The sequence below is a fragment of the Venturia canescens genome, chromosome 1 (genome assembly GCF_019457755.1).
Source record: "Venturia canescens isolate UGA chromosome 1, ASM1945775v1, whole genome shotgun sequence".
NCBI lineage: Eukaryota > Metazoa > Arthropoda > Insecta > Hymenoptera > Ichneumonidae > Venturia > Venturia canescens.
The window spans coordinates 8,389,526-8,413,423 of record NC_057421.1 but is presented as its reverse complement, the minus strand read 5'-3'; the positions used below and the strand labels follow the sequence as shown (position 1 = coordinate 8,413,423).

At 38.6% G+C, this 23,898-nt stretch overlaps 2 protein-coding genes across 3 annotated transcripts; both read left to right on the top strand.

Annotated features, from left to right (window-relative positions):
- The first annotated feature begins 510 nt into the window (after positions 1-510).
- LOC122407856 (protein split ends-like) lies at positions 511-17,852 on the top strand. 2 transcript variants are annotated; one of them, XM_043414322.1, is made up of 15 exons: positions 511-808; positions 2,509-3,215; positions 3,305-3,502; positions 3,703-3,777; positions 4,015-5,526; positions 5,905-6,255; positions 7,272-7,376; positions 7,759-7,903; positions 8,069-9,237; positions 9,329-11,326; positions 11,804-12,007; positions 12,303-12,967; positions 13,104-13,347; positions 13,422-13,524; positions 13,799-17,852. In XM_043414322.1, exons 3-15 carry the CDS (start codon positions 3,398-3,400, stop codon positions 14,677-14,679), a joined length of 7,557 nt encoding a protein of 2,518 aa, XP_043270257.1. In that variant the 5' UTR covers positions 511-808; positions 2,509-3,215; positions 3,305-3,397; the 3' UTR covers positions 14,680-17,852. The 2 variants fall into 2 exon arrangements, with proteins under 2 accessions (XP_043270257.1, XP_043270266.1); XM_043414331.1 differs by lacking the exon at positions 7,272-7,376.
- Positions 17,853-19,420: 1,568 nt separating this feature from the next.
- On the top strand, positions 19,421-23,012 carry Nup75 (nuclear pore complex protein Nup75). Its single transcript, XM_043426636.1, has 8 exons — positions 19,421-19,582; positions 20,018-20,123; positions 20,221-20,565; positions 20,684-21,063; positions 21,176-21,495; positions 21,891-22,108; positions 22,199-22,517; positions 22,639-23,012. The coding sequence occupies exons 1-8, from the start codon at positions 19,553-19,555 to the stop codon at positions 22,847-22,849; spliced, it is 1,929 nt and encodes a 642-aa protein (XP_043282571.1). The 5' UTR covers positions 19,421-19,552; the 3' UTR covers positions 22,850-23,012.
- The last annotated feature ends 886 nt before the right edge of the window (positions 23,013-23,898 follow it).

Sequence of the window (23,898 nt, the reverse complement as noted above, 5' to 3'; positions counted from 1 at the left end):
TTTGTCCTATCGTATGTCGCGTAAAAATCGCAATAAATTTTATAAAAGTAGTGATTTGACTAATGTTTCAAGACAGTCGGTTAGTTGACTAATTTTTTTTCCCTAGTGCCAACCTTCGCATGTGGAACATTGAGCGTCAAATGTTCTCGATAATGAAATTTTGAAAAAAATGTTTATTGACAGGCGTGCAATGATGCCTGACGCGAAAAACTGAACGAACTGGAGGATCGTGTTGAAAAAGTGTGATGAAAAACGTACGATGAGATTTCCCTATGACGCTCGGTCGATACTAAAAATTGCGTACTTGCCGCACACCGCAAAAGCGGCTCCGAAAGGGATAGGCGGTGTTGTGACGTTTGAATTTTCCCGGTACGAATTGTGTAGAGTGGGGTAGATTCGTGCTACGCGCCGTCTGGCATCTCTCTTCAATCTAGGGATATTCGAGTCGCGCTTTTTTCCCAGTGTTTTTTCAAACGATTTGTTGTCAGCAGTGACAAATACATGATGGCCGTTGCCAGCTAGTAGTGAAACGCGTATCTGTCCGCGAACTTTGCGTAAAAGTAAAATTTGACAAGTTTTGCAACAGTCTCGGTAGGCTCGAGGCTTGTTCGGAGGTTACACAAATCGCGTAAAGTTCAAGTGCAAAGTGCGAATTCGAGTAACAGTGAACAAAGTGTCAAAAACACTGGATGCTGAGAGCGAGATAAACGGTGGAGCAAACACGGTTGAGAGTGAGAGAGTGAGAGCGAGAGAGAGAGAGGATAGATGAAAAACACGGGTGGCTAAATAGCGCGTTCAACGGAGAGAGGTAATATTGACGAATTTTTCATTGAGACGCTATCCTCGTTAAGAGCTTCCAAACGTATTTGACGCTTGTAATGTGAACTCCCGAACCCGATGATTTTTTTAAATCGACCTGGAAATCAATGAGATACCGAATTTTCTTTTGTTTACGCCTTGTCACTTGGGGGCTTTTGTTGTGTGTAACCGCGCGCCGCTCAGAGGGCTGGATACGTGAGCATTTTCGTGTATGTGCGTGTGCGTGTCTTGATAAGTGAGCGTGTGTCTGTGTACGCGTTGTGCGTCCTCTTCGCGCGTGTGTGAATTTTCGTGCGCGTGTGTCTGTCATATAGTGAAGGCGACTCTCGCTGATCTCGCACGTACGCTAATTTCTATACATGTAAATATATGTATATATATATTCGTGCATCTCTATATACATACATATGTGCTCATATACATATACACACGTTCGAATGTGTAGAAGCGTATATAAAAATCAAACGAATGTATGTGCGCGCGTGTGTGCGTGTGATTTTTGCAGTTGTATGTATATATCGTTACTCCGAAACACAGGCCTACCGGAGACGAAGCTTCCCTGTGCATAACCTTAAACATTTTCTCGTATTCCAGATGTCGATTTTTCTTTCGTAAATCAAAAAATATCAGTCAGTTTGTTCCATAGTCTCGTCAAAGCCAATATGAATTTCAATCCTTGTTGTTCCGAACCGTTTCCAGAAAAATTCTACAACCAATGGTTTTGCATAGCTAGTTACTTGAGCGAGTCGTGATCTACGCGCTACGCGTGTCTCGACCTTGTGTTTTGCGAGTTGAAAGCGTTCTTGTGTTTTTTCGTTTTCCTCCGATTTTCCTGAGTTATGACGGAGAGTAGTACGGTTTTTCGCGCCAACTCTTTGGCCAGCCCTCACCAACTTCTGTCTTACTGTCGTACTTGTTGCTTGAAAATACTGCAGTGAATTGCTCATTTTTTGTTTGTGAAAACACGATTTTGTTGGACAAGAAAGACATTGCGATGACAGAAAATTATATTGCACTCAAATTATTGTGATTACGTTTTGTTTGTTTATACTCATCGATGACAAGAGTGATCAGGAACTCATGATTTTTGAGGTAGCAATAGTAACTCAAATCTTAAGGACTTTGGCTTCATTCTAATCTCCAAAAATAATCTGTCTTAATGTTTATGGTTGAGGTATAAGAGATTACAATGATTTTGTACTGTATTGAACTCTGAGTTTGATTTCCAGTGAATTAAGAATAAATAATACAGAAAACATCACTCCCTTCTGGATTGCTGTTGAATTGTTCTCGGAGCAGTGTGCGTTTATTCGGTTCTAATTCGAACAATGCATCAATCGCATATTTTCTTACCTTATGTATTTCAACTCTTCTAAAAATTTTATGTCATTGCTTGTAATTCTAACAATGCTTTACCGCTACTTGCCATGGTAATATTCTGGAATTGGGAAAATGGTATTTTTTGGCTTGAAACTAGGTACCTTTAAAATTCAGGACCTCGACTAATAATATTTTCCAATCAGTTGAGATGAGAAACGAATATTATTGAGATCTGAGAGGAATTGATATTGCGGCAAACACACATTTCCCAAATCCTCAAACGTACCTAAAGAATGGAGATGATTGTTGAAGTTTAGTCTGGTAGAAACAATTTGATTTTACTAAGGGAAACAATTTTTCTTATTGCAGATCGAAAATGAAGAAGGAGTCTCCACAATAAAAGAATTTTGGCGAGACAACCATAATTTTTGAGAGACGTCGAATCGATTTGAAGCAAGAACGAGCTTAAATGCTAATCGAGATGTACAAAGTGTCAGCGGTCATCTGAAAAATCAAACAATGTCAGCGAATTACTTCTCGCTCTTAGATTTAGGATAGGTTCTCCGATGCCAGTGTAAAACTAATCGGAAAACCAATAGCCAGATATCAAAAGATAAAACGCAAGAGTTTTGAGTTTGGAAGAGGTTTATAGATCGCAATCGAAAAGTGGATCAAAAGGAAGACAACTTGAAAGTGAAATTCAGTTTGAGGCATTGTTTAGCGAACCGAAGAGTTGTGCTTAATGGCGGAGGATGTTCAAAAAGTTGACATTTGCGTCAGACAAATGTTGTTTTATCTCAGCGTGACGGAAGAAAAGATCAAACAGTCAACGACACGATTGTTAAGTCAAGCTATTAGAAAAAAATCGAAATCTTTGAAGGGATGTAAAGAAACTTTTGAAGAAATAAGGATGTTATTTGTGACGAGGAGCGGTTAAAACGAGACGCTACATGAATGTCAGGAACAGGCGACGTTGGTCGCAGACGCGTTGAGTGGCGCCGTAGCGCGAAAATCTATTCATTCTTGCAATAGATCTCTCTCGTCTGTTTCTTTTCCCTACTTTTTTTTCCACAAAGGTAAGACTGTCACTTAAGTGTTCAAAAAAACTCCATATATGGATCATTTTGCTAGACATCAATTCTAATAACATTCCAAATTTTCCTAGGTAAAAAAACGGTGATCGAAAAACGAAAACGAAAAAAGACGAGGCTGAAAAGGTGGCTGTACGCTGCCTAGGATTACGAGGTGCTGCGTGGGCATGCAGCAGCCTCAGACACGCCCGCTCCTCGGGGACTCTGTATCCTCTACAACTTCCCCGAACGCAAGACGTACTAATTCCGTTGCTGTACTGACTCACCAACAGGTAAAATACTCGATAATCTGCTTTTCCTCGAGAACTTTTATTTTTCACATAAATTCAACTGGTTCAAATAAAATTGCGCAGCAGTAGTTCAACCTACTGAATGACTCGTACATCACCCTGAACTTCGAGTATTTGCTCTTTCAAAGTACAAATTGTTATATCAATTCTAATTCCATTACTTTTTCCATGTCCACACACAGTTGCAACAACTTCAACAACTCCAAAATTCGACAGGCCAGCAACTTACATTCGCTCTGCAACAGCCGTCGAATAATGTGAGTATTTCGAAATGTGAAAACGACGCTTATTCTGAGCATAGAGCTTCCCTGTATTTCGAAATCAATTAATGAGAATCTATTTTTCCAATGAATTTATAAAGAAATTCTACCAAAAAACTAGTGATCGTATTGTTCGAACGTTTTCAACGAATACTCACGCGCATTAATCCATCGAATCGAGATATTTGAAGAATGATAAAAAAATGAATAAATGAATTTGTTTTGTTTGTACAGCCGCAAGACCAGAACAATGGAACGGCGACCGGTAATCACATAGTATATCTGAACCAGTTGAGCCAACTGAATCAGAGTACAATAAATCCGTCGGGGACTGGTATGGGCCTACCCCCGGCCACCCCCACTTTCGGGGTGGGCCTGAATATGGGACTACCTCTATCATTATTGAACACGAGTCTCACATCATTAACGTCGAATGTAATAACAACGTCGAATCCGTTGCTCAATCTTGGTCTGAATCCAGCTGGTCTTACAGCAGTAAATCCAGGTCTAAATACCCTGAACGCGCTTAACTCGAATCTGCCAAACAACAGTATTAGCAACGGTCTTACCGGTCTTGGACAGGATGTGAACGGCATTAACACGGGCATAAGTCGTTTAAATGCTCTCAATTCAACGAGTATAAATTCCGGTCTCGGTGGCCTTAATTCGGGTATAAACAGTGTTAATCCGAATTTAACGAGTTTGAGCTCGTCGATAAATCAAAATTTTGCCACATTGAACGCAAACATAAGTGATACGAGCTCGGGTGTAACCTCATTGAATACCCTCAACTCGAATTTAACACCGTCCACCATCAATTCCGCGATTAATCAGAATTTCAATAGATCCCTCAACGTTTTAGCTACCGGATTGACACCCTCGAGTAGCTTGAACTCTTGCAGCACTAGTTTTCCCTTTCAAACGATACAAAGTATACAGAGTATAGCACCACATATCGTAAGCTCGAACATCGCCCACGTACCTAATTCGGCGATATCGCAACATCCAATATCAAGCTCGAGCTCCATATCGCACAGTACGAATCTGGCGCTCAGCTCGAGTGTATTTACGAGTACAGCGAATACACCGATATTGTCGACGAGTGCGGGAACGAATAATCCAACAAATGTGAGCCACAATCACAACGTCCACATGGCTGCGATGCACACGAATTTACCGAACGCTTCGTCGGCCAATATGCCACACATGTCCGCCGCCAATGACCCCACATCGACCCTCAGTCACGTTACGACTTTGAGCGCCGGGCACACAGCGAGTTTTCAAACTCAACGACAATTCGTTCAGTCAACGAATCAAGGACAAATCGGACTCAACACCTCGTTAAGCCATTCGACTAATCAGACGAGTACAACTGTCAAAAACGTTCAGAACATACAAAGCCAGAACGTTTCATCACCCGGAAGTCCTTTCTCGATACCGCTCAAAAGTCCAGCCTCCAATATCGCACCACCTACACCAAGCCCAAGCCCCAACAGGCTTCTACTCAGAAGTCCAGCCTCCAATTCCATACAATCGAGCAGAAATAGTCCGAGCCCGGTCGCTAATACCACAGGCAACTTTGGCATGCAACTTCAGAGTCCTATGCAGAGTCCTTTGAGCGTTGGCCAGATACAGAGTCCGGCACCGAGCCCATATCCACCTGCCAAAAGTCCTCACCATTTAGGGGGTGGAAATAATCTCAATAATCGGAGTCCAGCACCAGGTGGAAGTCCCGGACCTCCTGTTGTGAGTATCGTGAAAATTTTATAAACGCTCTTTTAGCAGCTACCAGTTGTATCAGCGCTAAACAAGATCGCTGGAGAGCAGCTTTTCAATTCACTCGAAAATTCTCGTTATACGAAGAAAAGAGCATTGAATGATCTCGTTTGTGACTGAAAAAAACGTAAGAAGTCGCATAATGAATGACAATTCTCGAGCCAATGAATATTTCAGCTCATTAAATAGTCGTGAAATCACGAAACTTGCTCTCCTGTTTCTGAGATGAGCATACGATCGTCAATCTTGACATTCTTGTCAGCGGATGCTCTCTTGAATCGAATGAAGTTTCATGCAATATCGATCAAAAGGAAAGTAACTTGATAATGGTCTCAATTAAATTTTCAGGTTCGGCCGAACACTCCCATATTGCAACAGGGTATGCAAGTACTACAGATAATTCACGGTGGACCGCAGAGCTATCAACAAGCATCCTCGCAGCTTGTGACCCGAGCGCATTTATTTGGGAACCAGCAGATACAAATTGCAACCGCGAAACCACCGAAACAACCACCACAAATATTGCCGAAACCACCGAATCAACAGGGTGTTAGTACACAGCAGAAGCAACGAGTAACGACAACGATAACGAGTCAGGTTACTCAACAAACGCAACCTCAACTTGTCCTAGCTGGACCACAGCAAAATCCTACTACCGCGACAGTGATCCCTACTGCACAGGGTCTGCTGCTCAATCAGGTATTTTAACGATTTTATCGTTGATGAAAAATCGACGTAGGAAAATCGGAAAAATAAGATAGTCAAGATATTAATCGTCACAAATCGTCACATCCGCATCTAAATTTCATCGCCATTGTCATTATTTTATTTATTTATCCATTATCGATTTCACGCTGTACAAATGCTATTCATTCCCAAAGTCCCTTATCGTTCCATGTTTTTAATACAGTCCTCGGTTAATAATTGACATTTTTTTTATCGACATTAGCTAATATGCGCATGTTTGTCAATCTAATACGGCTTAACAGCTTTTTTGCGTTGCGGTTTCTTATTCAAATTTTAATACTAGTTCGTACTAGGAATCGAGTCAACAGAATACGATAGAAATTTGAGGCATTGTCTTTTTGTGCTTTTCGGTTCGGAGCGACGCCTCTAATAGTGTTGATCTACGGAATTGTCATTCAATGCTCTAGATTGAACTGTCACAAATGTTTTTTGCTAAGTTCTTGTTCCATTGTGAATATAAACAAGCATCGCTTTGTAACATTTTTCAGTTTGTTTCCGGTATAAATTTGCACTTCTGTGAAGGCTCTTTTCAATTTTTTTTTTTTTTAATGCTTTTCCTGGAGTATTGTTTTCGCTTGTCCGTATTGTTAGGAATTTCAAACAAATTTGACGGAATCAGAAAGACTATTTTTCCGGACAGTAGTGGTATCATGACTCTTACAATTCTGTCTTCAACAGAGACAAATTAATTGAGTAAATCATTGTTTAAAGTCTTGAGATATTTTGGAAAACTTACAGAGAAAATTGCCGAAGAAAACGAATGTTTATTCTTCATGACCAGTATTCGTAGACGTTTTAATTGAATCACAAAGCAAAAAATGTCAATGCATTAAATTTCTGTTACGTATTTTCCGAATTTTGGGAATCCCAGTAGGCGATTTTTATTGTTTTCTCGATAAACGGTTACACACCGAGGTCAGGGGCGTGCTGTTAACGGTGTTGTATGAAAATTGGGTTTCGGTACGTAGGTCCTGCCGTCATCCGGACCCGTTATCGTGCAGCAACAACCTGGTGGCGTTCAGCTTATACTAAGGACACCGACGAACGCGCAGCAACAAACGCATACCGCACAGGTGACGGTTTCATTCATTTCATCATCTCATCATCGCTTTTGTTATTTTAAATATGTATTTATACATACACATTTCGAATTGCGTTTATCGTTAATACAATTTACTTTAGGTTATTTATTATGTAATTGTACGTTTGATTTTCAAGTTGTAAAAATTCTCACGAGAGCCCCAACTCGAGATCTGTATAATTTGCACGAACACACAGAATGAAAACATTGATCATATGGTTTTCTTACAGAATTGGAGAAAAGTTGCGATCTAGGAGGAGCAACTTTTTTAATAGAGCAATTCGTCGTTCACGATCGATCGATCGTCTCCACGTCTATTTTCCCTCGTTCTTTTCTTTTCTTATTTTGCGAATTTTTCAATTTTTCTTTTACAGTTGACCCAGCAACAATTGGTCAGGGTAGTCACGGCCCAAGGTATGCAACTTCAAGGTATAACGCCAACGTTTTTCGCCGTACCGAACGGTTTCCCTTCGGCCGCTCAACCTGTGATAAGGCACACGCCCACGAGTCCTGCTCCCCGTAAGTAACTTGTAAAATGAGCTTTAAAATAAACTGAAAAATTACTTTCATCCAGTTTAAATTGTATGAAAGATTTGAATTTACGAAATCAATCTGAAAATTAACTATAAAAATATAAAACATAAGATTTTTACAATTATTGTTTTTTTTTCATGGTCCTAACAGCAAATAGCGGCAACAATAATCCCATAGTGATACAAAACGCGATGGTACAGAGTCCACAATCTCAGATAGCCCAGGTTAGTTCGTCGACAACGTCGACGACAGGTGTGAATATAGCAACGAATCAGCCGGTAATTGACCAGAGTCTTCTACCACCGCCAAAAAAGAAAGCGAAGAAAAAGAAGAGAGCGAAGAAAAAAGATGAGGATTCGCCGAAACTCGATCTTGCTAGTATAATGAAGATTTCTGGGATCGGCGATGACGATGACATGTTTGACAATGAACTGGTGCCGGAATGCGAAACAACTCATCAACAACAGCAACAGCAGCAGCAGCAGCAACAACAACAGCAGCAGCAGCAGCAACAACAACAGCAGCAGCAACAACAACAACAGCAGCAGCAGCAGCAACAACAACAACAGCAGCAGCAACAGCATCAAATGCAGCTTCATGTTGAGCAACAGAATCAAGTGCATATGAATCAAATGACTGGTCATATATCAGTGGCGTGTAGTCAGGCTCAGAATGTGACTCAAGTAAACGCTATAAATACAACGAATATTCAGCAACGGCAGCAACAACAAAAACAACAGCAACAACAACAGCATCAACAGCAACAGCAACAGCAAAACGTCGGGAATTCCGATAATTTTGGTAGTCCACTCGTTTCACAATTGCAAGTGCCAGTTCAAAACGCGATATCCGGTCAATTGAGGCTAGCGGTCGGCGAAGACGGAAGAGTAGTTTTACACCATACACCGGAACCAAATCAACCTGAAATCGATCAAGTCACCGCTCAGGCTCTCATACGATCACTTACACAAGGCGGTGGGCACAACTCGCAAATAATATCCCAGCTTCTTGGCCACGCGCAAACGCTGTCACAGAATGCTCAGAACAACGCTAATAATCGAGGGAAAACGATGAAACAGCAGCAACACCAGCAGCAGCAACAACAACAACAACAACAACAACAACAGAACACTAATCAGACACTTGGTCATATTTCTAGCGGTACCACAACACAAACCAACACAACACCTAGTCCCCAGCAAGTACAGATTTGCGCGAAATTGAACTACTCGCAAAACAATGCAAACCAAACGCAAAATGTTACGTTACAGCGAAACATTATGCAACAACAAACGACAAATTCGCAGCAAACTATGCAGGTGAGTACAATTTGTAAAACCCTTCGTTAAAATATATCAAAACGTAATTTTTATCACGACAGTATACAAGTTTTAATACTCTTGTTATCAGGTGAACACACAACAATTGAAAAACCCTCAAGCGTCGAACGCTACGATGCAAATCAGCAATACCGGTATTCAACTCGAACCTCAATCGAGCCCCAAGACAACTGCCCCAAAATTCAACGAGATCCATAATCCAAAAGTAGCGAATAACGCTGCCAACGTTGGACAACAAACGAAAAAGGGACGTTTGACGAAGGCTCAACAAGCTGCACAAGCGCAAAAGAACCTCCATTGCGGTGCCGCTCGGAATGTTTCTGTAGTCAAAAACGTTGTTCATAGCGTAGGGCAAAAAATTCATGCCGAACAGCAACAACAACAGCAGCAGCAACAACAACAACAACAACAACAACAACAACAACAACAACACTTACAGAACGAGCAATTCAATCAACACAACCAAAATCTTCATCAAATTTCTACGCAAACGTTGCAGTCGTTAAATTCACAACAAAATATGCAAAAAATTACAGTTTCCGGGGTGCAGGCAAATTCCTTGAACATGCTACAACAACAAAATTCGGCCAATGGTAATCAACATACAACGATGCAGATCGTTCAGACGAGTGATGGTTTACATCATCAAATTATTCATCAAAATACGGGAATGAACGTAGATCAAAACTCGCAACAGTTGTCGAACGATCAGCATCGAGTTCAGCATCAAGATACGAGCGGATCGATTTCACATCAGACCGCTCAGGCTTTGCAACAAAATTTGAACGTTCAGCAGGCTTTGCAGCAACAGCATCAACAACAGCACAAAGGAACCACAACAAATGTTTGTAGCTCCACAATGCAACAGCAATGCGATAATCAAAAGATTGTCATGAATTCTCATCAACTTAACCATCCGCAACAAACGATGCAGCAACACAATATAATTTTTTCCGGTGCTCCTGCTTGTCAAAACAATGAGCCACAACAACAACAACAACAACAACAACCGAAACAGGAACATCAAAATTCGGATATGCTCAATTCCGCAGCGACGAATATTCTCAATAACGCGCCAAAAATAACCCCGGAAATACTCAACGCGCTCAGTAACTTAAATCCCAACGATCAGTTGCTCATTGCAAATGCGAACGGACAGATGCAAGTTATAAGTCAACAATTGTTACAACAATTATTGACGGGTCAGTTGAATGCCACGAGGCCGGCTGTGAATCAAAATCAAACGCAAAAAATCGTAATCGGTGATAGCGATGGAAATTCGCAAAATCTTCAGGGCGTTCAAATAAATACACCGACGAGTCAAATAATCGTCAATAGTTCCGGTGGTGCACCCACGATACAGAACAACATTCAAAACATCGTTGTTCAAGCATCCCCCTCGCAAATGCCACATCAGATACAAATACAAAATTCCAATTTTCCAAGTCAATTCATCGACAATTTGAATCAACAGCAAATTAGAAATTTGTCAAATAGTCAGCAGCAAAACACCACAGCGACTAGTCAACCTACCACCGCGAAAAAAGCGAAGATCGTCAAGAGAACGAAAAACAATTCAAACAATAATCAAAATATCGTTAACGCTCAAAGCGTTAAAAATATTGTGTCGCGTCCACCAGCTGTGACTACGAGCTCAACGACAATCGTTAAAACCGAGAGCAAAGTTTCCACCAGCTTCCTTTCGCAGAGCACAGCAACGACGACGACTATGACGACCACCACTACCCCAACAGCTGCGACAACAACGACCACCATCAAAGTTGAACCTGGAACCGTTGGAAATGGAAGACTCGCGACTACAACACCCAATGCTCAAACAACTGTTGCACCCAACGGTCAAATGACACAGAGGACTACTCGATTCATACAATTACCGGTGCAAAAACAACAAATGCTTAAAAATATACAGGCCCAGATTCAATCGATTGTTACGCGCAAAACCAACACACAAACGGAACAAGCGGTACTGAAAAAATTGTACACAGAACATGCGAGAATCGTTTCGAGCGGGAAAGTTGTTAGTGGTGCTAATCCTCCATCTGCAAGTGTAAGTGCACGATGGATCAACAAAAATTTCAACTTGAATTTGTTCAGAGTTCAGTTTTTTCTTTATTTCACACGAGAAAGTAACTGTTGAAAAAATTAACAAAAGACATACTATTTGGAGGAACCAATCGTCTCATTAGCCCAATAATTTCGCAATTAAATATTTCGTTTGTGGCTGCATGTCTTCATCGTCATCGACAATCGGTTTTAATAAAATTCTAAACTTATGTTCGGGTATAATGAACTCTAGAAAAGTCCGGAACGTTCCAGATCAGTTTTCAAGTATACAAAAAACCTTTTAGTGTCTCTGGAACGTTTTCATCATATCGAATTAGTTGGCCAAAATAAATCGGGGACGATTTCCCAACGTTTCAAACGTTTGACAAAATACTCAAATTTCAATTAAATAGATTTTTAAACATCTGCCCACCGTCTTCATTCAGTAGATTTTTCTTTAATTCTAACTTTGGATTTACAGTGCTCGGAAAGCGCTGTTACCGTGCCTGCTGCAGCCATGCCGCCGAGTCCTCAGACTCCGGGTACATGTAAAAATCAAACCTCCACGGTGCAGACGCAAACGCAAATACCGGCCGCCGCTCTAACAAGAGTTAACCAATATTCGAACCCGAGTGTTCAAGACATAGCCTGTAGTGCTACTCCTCCTGTGATATCCAATATTGCGGTAAGACTCTTTTACTATTTAATCCTATTTTTGAATTGCGAAATTAGTAGAACATAGAAAATATATTGGATAATATATATTTTTTTTTTAATTCTTTTAAAAAATTAAGTAATTAAAGCAGCTAACTTCATCTTGACACATATTTTTCCTAAAATATTTAAGTAAGCTTTATTCATTGATAAAATGCTACAAGAAAACTTGCACTCCGGACCACACATTGAGTACAATAAGACATTTGACATTATTCGAGAGACGAAGGTTACAGATAACCAATAACTTGCGTATGATTTAACAGGTTCCGCAGAGTATGCCAAATATTTCTGCGCCGAGTCTCCACCCTATACCAACGAAGCAACAGCAGTCGCAGCAACCTCAGCAACTATCGCAACAGCAGCCACAGCAACTGCAACAACAACAACAACAACCGCAACAGCAACAACAACAAAAGTTTTATCAGCCTCTGGGCAATCAAATTCTTAGTCCGTCCTCGACGAGTTCACAGAGCAATTTTTCACCAGTGAGTGGCACATCGCCGCCTCTGCAAAGTACGACAGGTCAGCAGACACTCGTTCATCAACCACCGACGCAACCGCCCCCTCCAACGCTACCGCCTCCAACGCCGTCGATACAACTGACAATCGGAACACAACAATCAACTCAATGTCAGACGGATCCTCCGGACATAAAGCCAAATATCCAGCTCTTAAGTCCGATAAAGCAAGAATTGCAAACGCCCTTGCAGATTCAAGCTCAATCTGGCTCACCCGCAGGTCAGGTAGCCTCGCCGAGAGTTGTTGGCAAATGTGGGAGAATCCAAAGTCCCGTTAACGTTGCCGCGAGTCCTAGCAATAAGCAGATGGTTAGCCCTGGTAACGTAACCGGTCCAATGGTCAGTCCACGACAGGGCGTCAAAAGGCCAGCTACGTCCCCGATCTGTCGGCAAATCAATCGCAGTGATCTGTAAGTATGAAATATCTTGAGAAAATATCACGAATTCAAACTTCAACTCTACTTCAATCATTTTAATGAAATTAATATGAAATTCAAGAATCGTATCAACTTTTTACGAAACATTTGTTCCCTCGTGTTTTTATAGGTTGGAACAACAGCTGAAAATAGATCAGAATGGTGCAACGAATCCCGATGTAAATACGCCCTTCGCGGGGAAACGCGATGCGTGCAAGAGGCTCGTGAGATATCATTGCTTCAACGAGCAAGTCCTCAGTGCCAAAGATCTCGCTAAAGCCGACGAGATATTCGAGGAAACGGCAAAACATTTATTAGGCAAATTTAACTCTATGATGAACAAGTACACGTATCTTTTACTGATGGAAAGCATGGTAAGGGAATCCTCCATTTTCTTTATGTGCTACGAAAGAAACTTTGTTATTAATCATTCTCAAACTCATTGCAGCGCGAGGTTAGAACGTCAGAACTAATGATGATAGACCGAACTTTTGTCGCCGAGGAAGAAAGTATGCTCAATAGACTACGCGAGCAGGAAGCCAAAGTCAGCGGTACGTTTCGAGCCACCAATTTTTCATCCTCTACGTATCATTTCCATCGGCAATATTTTGTGAGAGTTGGAGAAAGGATCCGAAGTAGTTTCAGCAGCATTATGAATAAAATTCAAAATTCATCATCGAAAATCTTGTGCTATCGGAGACAAAGAGCCAACGACGAAAGTCTACGTCGAAAAACTTTTTTTCCAACATTCGAAGACACATGAAATTTTATAAAATCTCAGTAAAATGTAGTGCTGAAATAAATAATTCAATTTTATGTTAACAGAGGAATTCGAGAAGGAGGAAAAGCCATTGATCAAGATAAAGGCTGATTTGACGGAAGACGAGGACGTGTACGATGAGGAGAGGTTACCATCGACGTTAGAGAACGTATCGGTAAAACGGGAGCTCGAGGATGACTTTTTGGGTATCGAGACGGACTCTAAAGCGTTGATAAAGCCTTCAAGTTGTACGAGCGGTGATTATGATGAGTGGCTGGAAATCCAAAAGGAGCTCGGTGTATATCCGTGCGTGGGGGGTGATACATCGAAGAGTCGTAACAACGCGGGTATCGCGGCAGTGAGTGGTAACGTCAGTAGTGGTGGTATATCGGGTACGTCAGTGCCCAAATCAGTATCCTCGAAAATGGAAAGAACGCGTGCTAACGGGGAGTGTCGTTTGAGTGGGACAACGGCAGTTTTAGCGGCGGCGGTCGTTTCGGCGGCGGCAGCGAATAGTGTAACGAGTGGTGTCGGTGCTACGAACGTTGTTAATAAAAATACGTACGAGCAGGACTCGTCGTGTCTTGAGCCTGAGAGACGGTGGAGTAGTGCCACGGATCTCGAGCGAGATTTGCTCGAGGATACCGATAGCCTCGATGGTCTCGCGTTGCAGACACAATGCCCGAGTAATTTGAATCTTGGTTCGAACGAGTCCGGTAGTGCTAACGATCACGACGACATTACGGCGCAGGTACAATCGGCGATCGATAGCATTCTTAATCTTAAGAAAAGACCGTCGACTGCGAGCTCGGTGAGCAGCGTTGGCAGTAACGCCCCGAGTCAGCAGCAGCAGCAGCAGCAGCAACAACAACAACAACCACAACAAACTAGTGAGGCCAAGGACACGGTGCTAGATCAGGCGGTCCGTAGCATTTTGGGTTCGTGACCCTCCTTCAACAAAGTTTGTTAAAATCTCAAATGAGCCTGGACTCTTTTTTTAAGCTCATTATAATCAACGAAAATGACTCTTATTTCCTTTTTTCCCCCTCTTCTTCGTTATTCCCTGCAAATGCCCGGTGCAACTAACACCGTTTAAGCTGCTCCCCTGACAAAACAAAAATGTGTATAATTGCAGTGTTGACGAGATTGCAGTCCGATTATACGAATCAACGAAAAAATTTAACGACCTACGGATCGGACCGATCACGAGATAGGCTTGAGCTCACCCTTTATTATTATCATTGTCGTTATTTTTTCGGTTTTCCCGTTTTACCTATGGGAAACCGAATTTGTTGTATTCACAATCGGCGCGTGGCACATCTTCAATCCAACGGGCTTTTCGAACAATTCGTTTCTCGATAAAACGTGGTTATTTATTCCCCTTGAATATCTTTCTTTATTCTCCTTATCCGTTTCACAATGGCAATAATTATTTATACACGAAAATGTACACTTTCCAATAGAACTAGAAAAACTTATAAAGAAGAAACAAATAACGTAAATAAGTGAGCCATCGTGTAATTAATTTTTAGGTGATGTAAATGTGATTAGATAAAATGCCGTGAGCTCGACATTGCGGATGCTCTCGCAAATATATATACACACACACACACATACACAACACGCGTACACATAAACACACATGAAACACCCATACACATACACACGCTCAGATCGTTTGTGAAATCTGACAGTTTGTAATGTAATTTTGTAAAAAGGAATCTATTTATAGATGATGGAGATGCGAGAATTAAACAAACAAACGATTACTCATTAAATGGATTACTCGCCGTTTTAATTGTAAAACTATCTTAACGAATGATGAAAGAAAAAAGCTAATAATTAATTAGACTGGAAGGTAACGTTACGGGAGGAAGAAAAATGGAAAGAAACATCGTAAAATTGGATGTTTACTCCCAAAGTAAATGGGTGAAAAATTGTACATATAATTTTAAGATGTATTATTATTATTATTATTATTATTATTATTATTATTATTATTATTATTATTATTTGAATTGTCATTGAAATATTTCCTCGGATTTATTATTAAAAGTAGACAGTTACTCTCTATTGTCGAACGACGTTTCCATACAATGTTCAACCGGTTATTGCTCGAAGGCACCTAAGTAACGTGACCGACCGAGACGTTTGTAATTGAACGTCGAAAAAAAAGGAAAAAGGATGTCAATGAGAACGCTACATTATTAATGAGGTACTAAAATGCGAATATTCATGGTTTATGGGTTTATTGATTTATTTTTTTAAAAACCCATGACAGTGACGAGAAGGCCCTCGGTCATTTATCAGTGACGGAGATCGCCACACCCACACATACATATACATGTACACATACACACACAAACACACATGCACACACAGTCTGAACAGTCTGAATTCAAACCGAAAATCAAAGGAAGAAAAAAACCTAGATTTTTTAACTAGACATAACAATTTTACAGACCATTTAAAAGCGTCCGATGACATAACGAGCACACATGTTGAAAACATATAAAAAGGGGAAATGAAACAACTGAGATGACGGTTTATAAATAATAGATGTGTGTAGATAGGTAGTGCGTATACGGTCTGTCAGAGTAAAACCAGCGGTGAAAGGATAATCCGCGAATATATATTTTTCTGAGCACAAGATGATCATTTGTTTTGACTTGTTGCATTTGCACTTTGAAATGTTGAAAGTGAAAAAAAGAAGAAAATGAAAAGGTAATAACACCAAACTGTAATTGTATACCTTTTAATACTTGGCGTCGAGCCGCTACCGCGTCTCTTGATTCAAAGGGAAATTTAAACGATCGATTTAACTGAACAGAAGTGAATGATTTAACACGATAAATATTTTTTCAATCTTTGATCCCATTGAATTCACGGATAATGTACTTTCGCCGCATTCATTCCTTCACCAATTCGATTAAATAAACGAAATCAGTGTTTGTTGGAAGAAAAAAAAAACAAAAACGAATATATTATATACATTATGAAATGAGAGAGAATGTATACTACGTACGCACTCAATGCACCGTCTATTTTACAAAACGATAGAGCTCGAGAATCAATGACCACGCGAACAGATAAAAAAAAGAAAAGAAAAGAAAAATGTCGTCGTGAAGAAAATCTTTTTGGAATACTGTCGGAGATTGTAATTCGAGGGAACCCTTTATCGCGATTTGACATTCGGAATATGAAACAATCAATGACAGAGAAAAATTTTACAATCTATGACAAATCTATCCATATCAATTTGTTTTACTCTATAAGATGATGATGATGATGATAATGATGCATTTTAAAAATAAAGCCATATAATTACGGAGAAATATATCTTAACGATTTTACAAGTAATGAGATACGAAAGAGAATAGTATTTTATTATTTATTCGTGGGGTTCCCTTTGGCTACGATCGATGCTGATTTTTTGTCCGTTTTATATTCGTCGTTTGTTTATCTCATCGACACAGTTGACGTTTGTAATAAAATGATAGTCCGAGGAGTTTAAAACTATGAAAAAAAAAAGAAGAAGAAAAGAAAACACCAACTTGCTCAGCATTTCCATATCCTTTCGCCGTACGATCTCTCGAAAATTAACGAAAGAAAAATAAGAAAAAAAAAAAACGAGGAACAACAAAAACAAAACAAAGAAAGGAGGAACGTCAACCCTATACGTTGTATCCGTCGTGAACGATGAGAGGGTAATTATAAGAAGAAAAACAACTACATTTCTTTTTTTTTGTTTGGCAAAAGAGCAATTCAAGACTGACAAATATACAGACAAAAAACGAGCAGAACTATTAATGTAATACGATTTAACGAGTAATTAACCAGTTTGTACATAATATTTAAAGAAAAAATGAAACAAAAAATGCACATCACAAAGTGGAGAAAATGAGTGAAAAAAAGAAGAAAATCGAAAGAAACATACGAATAAATCGACGGCAAACGCGACTTAATTATTAATGGCTCTCGAAAGGTTTTGAAAGATGAATATATTAAAGTTCTGTCGTTCCTAAATAAATTGCCGACATTTTGCCAATAACGAAAAATCTTTCCGTATCCTATGTTTAAGTTATACCCGAGATGAAATATATTTCCCTGTTCACCTTCCGCTTGTATTTTGCAAAATATTTTAGGTGCTTTCCTCATTATTATTTGTTGATTCATTTTGCTCAAAATGTTCAAACTTTTTTCTCCCATAATTACACATACACAATTTTCAAATTTTGTATAAAGCAAGTATTGAAGTACAAAAAAAGCGAATTAGAAAAGATAAATATATCATTATAAAATTGACTTATTTTTTGTTTTACCTTGGATCGAATTCATGATAATTACAGTTTAAAAAGTTTATTCAAAGGGGCACAACTGTGAGTTTGAAGCAAAAGTGAAATTTGGAAACTTGTACACTCTATAGAGCGGCTAAGTTTTTTTAATGGAAATTAATTTATTCAGCATTTTTGTCATCTTTGTCAAAAACATCAATATTCGACCCAATGCACCGGGACAAAAAGCATTTTTTCAAAATGTCAAATTAAACAAAAATACTCTGATAAAAATTCATGCAATTAACACTAAGCATACCGATAGGTGCAGTCATCGTGCGATTACTGTACCCTAAACTGTGATATATATAAAAATATCTGTAAACAATCAGCATCGTGTCCAACGCTCTTCTCAGAATTTTCAATTGACACTTTATAAAATTTTCCACTTCATGGAGTAAAACACTGACAATTATTTTCTATTTTTTTTTTCTCTTTCACAATATGCAGCAATCAGTCGTGCCTTCATTACATTATTCTTAACATCCAGGTCAGAAGAAATACAATGCTGTAGATATGAAATTTGGAATGTTGATCAACATTCAGTTATTGTCATTCAACCACTTTGAATTCACATTCGTCGCAACTCGATTTTGCTTTACACTTTATGACATTAAAAAATAGTTATCATCCATATTCATAGTTTTGTTTGAATCCTCATTGTTGTCGACATCTTTTGTTTTTCAGAATTAATAATGTAGTCATATTTTTTTTCCCACTTCATCAATGTTCTATGAAATTCATACCATTTTCACTGTTGTATAAACTCGTTGGCAACACATCGCGTGAAAGTCCAAGTAAGTATTCAAATATACACTGGATGCGGTATTTAAAAAAATTTCGAATATATTATTTAAACCAATAATTTAAAGTAATGTATATGTGAAAAAAATTCAAGTGATTAATGTTCATATTATTATATTTTCACCAATCTATCTACAGCTTTCAAGATTCAAAATTCGAAAAAAAAATGTGTCGAAGATCGGAACGTTATATCAAAAGTGAGATTAGTCGTTTTATTTTAGGGAATTTTTTAAAAAGAAAAAAAACATAGATAATGTTGATTTTTTCTTATGTTTTTCCTTTTATTTGAAAGTATATGAACGAAAACGAAAAAAATCGATGATCTAGAGGCTATGTAGATTATTTATTATTTCCAGAAAGAAACAAAAAATGGTCCTTGATTTTCCGCTCATTGCATAAATTTTTTTATAAAAAAATTTCCAGAATTTTGAAATAAGGCTGAACGAACGAATAAATAGCGTGGAAGAAATATACTAGCCCGGTAATGCTGTTCGCTTTCAACGCTATATTCGGAACGCTGTCGATATAATTTTCATGAGTTACGGATAACTTCATCCGTTTCAATCGCGGTTGCGCGAATGTCAAAAAATAGCGGCTAGCTTGTTACCTCATGTTTGATTAATTGTTGACATAACAATAAACAAACTGAATTACGAATTGCATTTAATGATCTGATCTGCAATGGGAGAAGTCGACAACGCTCAAATTATCGTAAGTATCGTATTAGTGGTCGAAATACAATCATTTTTGAAACCTAACCATCATTCCGGTATTTATCCAAATTGACTTTTTATTGATCGGGGTATTACAGAACTATTTTTGATTCTCGTTTAGTTCCATAAGTCATTTATCTCATTTTTCATATAAAATATTACTTTAATAACTCTGTGAATGCAACACATTTCTCTAAAGATCATTGTAATTTTGAGGTTAAGATAATCATGGTTTTTTTCACGAAAGATTGAACATATTATGGTTTACTATTTTATGCACTGCTAGTCTTTGGATAATTCTTTAATCTTATTCCCGAGTTTCTGATAAAACACCATTTTTTTTCTGTTAATATTTTTATTTTTCGAAAATTAAACATGAAAAGATGACTAAGTCCATTGTGATAATAATTTGCACAAAAATTTTTGATACTAGGCCATTCCAGATGATGTTTGTAGTAGAAGAGGTATTGCCGCTACTTGGAGTGGCAGTAACAAAATTGGTATCCATGCTTACAAACATGTTAATGCCTATTCAGAAGGTAAAGTTTTAACAAATATTCATTCTAGAATTATATCTAAAAACATGAATAAATAAAATAATACTAAATTCGGAAACGTTGTATTTCCATTTTCCAGATGCACCGAGCAATATGGCTCCATGCGCAGCCAAAATACATTTACTCCGACCAGAAGTGATACTTTTTTCTCCGATGCTTCGAAAACTGGTGAATGAAAGTAACGGTGTATTTCTATCAATAAAAAAAATCAAATCAACTTCAACAGGAGAAATAAGACCGGAGCTTGTGAAACACAGCAAACAGTATCGATCTATATTGCGTGCTTGCGTAGAAAATTTGCAAGATGTAGCAGAAAAGTCACAATCTGAAAACAAAACAGTATTGGAAAATTTCCTTACAATATTTTACAACGTCGAGTGTGTTTGGCATCTCACTGAAATTCTTTACATCGATGCTATTCCAGGTAAGGTTTTTTTTATTAATAAGCAGAATCAAAGAAAAATAATTTCAAATGATGGAGAAAAAGTAATTAGTCATCGAATGAGATGGTGAAATAAAATAAACTATTATTACGTTTTCAGGCGATGTTGTACTTCCACAGCTGTTGGAATGGATACGGTTTCATTTTCCATCCCGAGAACTGACGGCCATGAAAATATTAGCAAAAAAGGCAATAGGCGCAGAGCTTGAAAACATGAATTATTGGGAAGCTGTCATTGGCTGTGCATTGCATGGGAAACTTGATCTAGTCAGAGCCCTTTTGTCGCTTCATAGCAAAGCTGATCATCCAGCGTTCATAACTGCTGACAATACTCTCAAAACAATGCCAGTTTACAACGTTTATGGCGGCTATTCCGTTAATGAATTCACTATGCGATGGAAACATTGGCAACTCGATCTATCGTCGAACGTCAGTTGTAAAACCTTTGCGGCTGATGAAAATTTGGAAAGCTTGATGAAGGTATTGGTTGATTCTATTTATAGTTGCATAGTTTTTCGTTTTTTAGTCAGTGAGGTTGTCCTGTGATTTTTCTAATTTTTTATCAACTTCACTTTTGTTTTCTTTTTGATAGCTCGTACTTGGCGAAGAGTCAGTTCTATGGGAGTTCTCAAAATATACCGAAGCTTGGTACGAATTATTGGCTGCCAAGTTATTCTACTCAACCCCCTGCTGCAAACAACCAGAATTAGCACGTCACGCCAATAGTATAGCAGAGAAATGGCGGGCCAGTCGTAATCTCGATCATGTAATACTTGCTCTTATGGAAAGCGATTTGCATCAAGTTATCAAAGAAATTCAATATATGAGTGACAACGGATGGTTCGCTGCTCACCTAACTGATTTACTCTACAATTGTGAGAAACTCAATATCATCGACAAAAATCAGACAAAGTGAGTCACTACTGGCCTGAGAAGCTCTTAGCATTGATTTTTTGTATAAAACATTTCTCCAATTATATTCGATATTTGGGTGATCGTCATCATATTTTACTGGGATACGTTATGAATTTTCAGTTTCGAGCCCTTCACGCTCAGTAATTTCTGTAATATATTATTAAAATTGAAATACTTTGGTCTTAACTGTTGTTCGGTGAGAAATTATGTGAAAATATTCAAAAAATCTTCTCATACAAAACTATGCACTTTAACCTTTGAGTTGGTCATTGAATGATTCAATTAGTGGTCTGAATTTGCCTACATTTTATATTAAAGTAAACTTCTCGAACTGAAAAAGTTAATGTTGAATTGTACAAAAAAAATAACAGTTTTGTTTGTTTCTAATGCAGCGTAACAGCCCAACTTCACGAATCGTTAATTCTCGACTACGGTAGCACTCTAATGAGTCATCCATCGCTCTGGCAATGTGGGGCAAGTTATTTGGAGCATTGTCCAATGCAAGGTGCAGCTCGATTAGAGACACTATTACAATCAATGCCCATGGGTACTGAAGCAAAAATAAACAAAATAATCAGTGTAGCACGAAGAAATAATATGAGCAACGTTGGTAAGTATCTTCAATCGTCTGTTCGTATCTTGTCCACGTGAAAATTGTGAAAAGTGGATATTTAAGATGCTTTTTTTTTATTTTCATTAGTTACGAGCATCTGCAAAATTCAAGGGATGCGATGTATTCGTCGCAGAAGATTGGGCAATGCTCTTGCTTGGGCTTTAAAAGCTCAAGATGGTGATTTCGCGACATACATTGCTGATCAATTTCTCAAACGTTATGCTGACGAGGGTGAATTGGAATGTCGTGACTTGCTCGAAAACCTCGGCCCTTGTATGCTCACCAGTGACAGGCTAACTTTTCTCGGCAAATACTGCGAGTTCCATCAAATGTATGGGATCGGAGAGTTCAAAGAAGCTGCCAGTTTACTCGTTTCCCTCCTCGTTTCGAATTTAACCCCGAAATAGTGAGTATCTATTTTCTCTCGCATTTCAGAGCTTAAAATAAAGAAATTTTGTCAAAGATTTTAATTTTTTTTCTCATAAATGTGATATCAATTATTACACAATTTCTCGTTCTTAACGCAGCTTCTGGTCCATCCTCTTAACCGATGCCATACCGTTGCTCGAAGCTGAGGACATAATACTATCATCCGAGGACAGTTTCGAGCTGATGCGTTGCGTAGAAAATCACGGGGATGATCTGAAATTTCAGGAAAAAATCGAGATATTCAGACTCGCTGTAGCTCGGAATTTGGCTCGAGCATTGAATATCGAGGGTTGCGGAGCAGATCATTAAATAAAATTCTATAACCCACGACCCAACGTTCCGAAAACCCTTTCTCAAAGTAGCCGGATCTCTTTCACGGTATGTTCCGGTACCCTATTTTCTATAATTTCTTAACTATTCCAATGAGAGAAGGAATTTAAGGGGAGGAGAAATAAAAATTTCAGTATTTTCACGATGTTTTATTTTTTCTTATTCATGTACACCTAAATCACCTTAAAATTATTTCCAGCATTTATCATCGCATTCGTTATATTTTTCAATGAGCTGGATAAACTGAGAATTTTATTCACGTATTTTACCTACGACTATTTTCAAAATATATTAAAAAACGATAAATTCATTTGTAAATCATTGATTTTGTTTTATTGTATTTTGTTTATTTTTTTCGAAACCCTGTTTCATTTTTTTTAATTTCGATCGTGTTATGTCAAACAAATACGACTTTGTGCCATGCACTCAGTGATTGGAACTAAAAAAATTGTGCATACTTAAACTTCAAATTTCATACAAGGAACATTTCCATCCTAAAGAGAAAATAGCGATTGTTTCCAGGTCCGTTGTCAGATTTTGTTCGGAATAGTTTATAGGATTCTAAGGTTGCATGAAAAAAAATATATAATCCACGTTCTCTGTTGGATTTAGAACTTATGGAATCGATTTCTTTGAAAATAATTGAAAAAAAGGTGTTCGCAGTTTATTTACGTTGAAACATCGTTCTCATCTGACAAAGCGTAATTTGATACGAAGAGGCGATCGTGTCGTAACGACGCGACCGATTAAATGGACACGCTTCCGCGGTTTTGCCCACACAACTTGACAATATATATAACGATATCTGACAATTCGATATCCGGCCTCAAGGCCTAAACGCCGCATCATCCCCGCATATCTAGATTAGTTACCTTCGGATCGTTTCGTGTTGATTTTTTTTTCCAAACCCAAACAAAACCACACCGCGCGATATAAACGTCAATGGGGCTGCCTTTGAAATCGTCCATCAACCTCCGAGTTGTTGTATCATTATTGTTAATCGAATTACGTAATTCAATTGCTTTTGT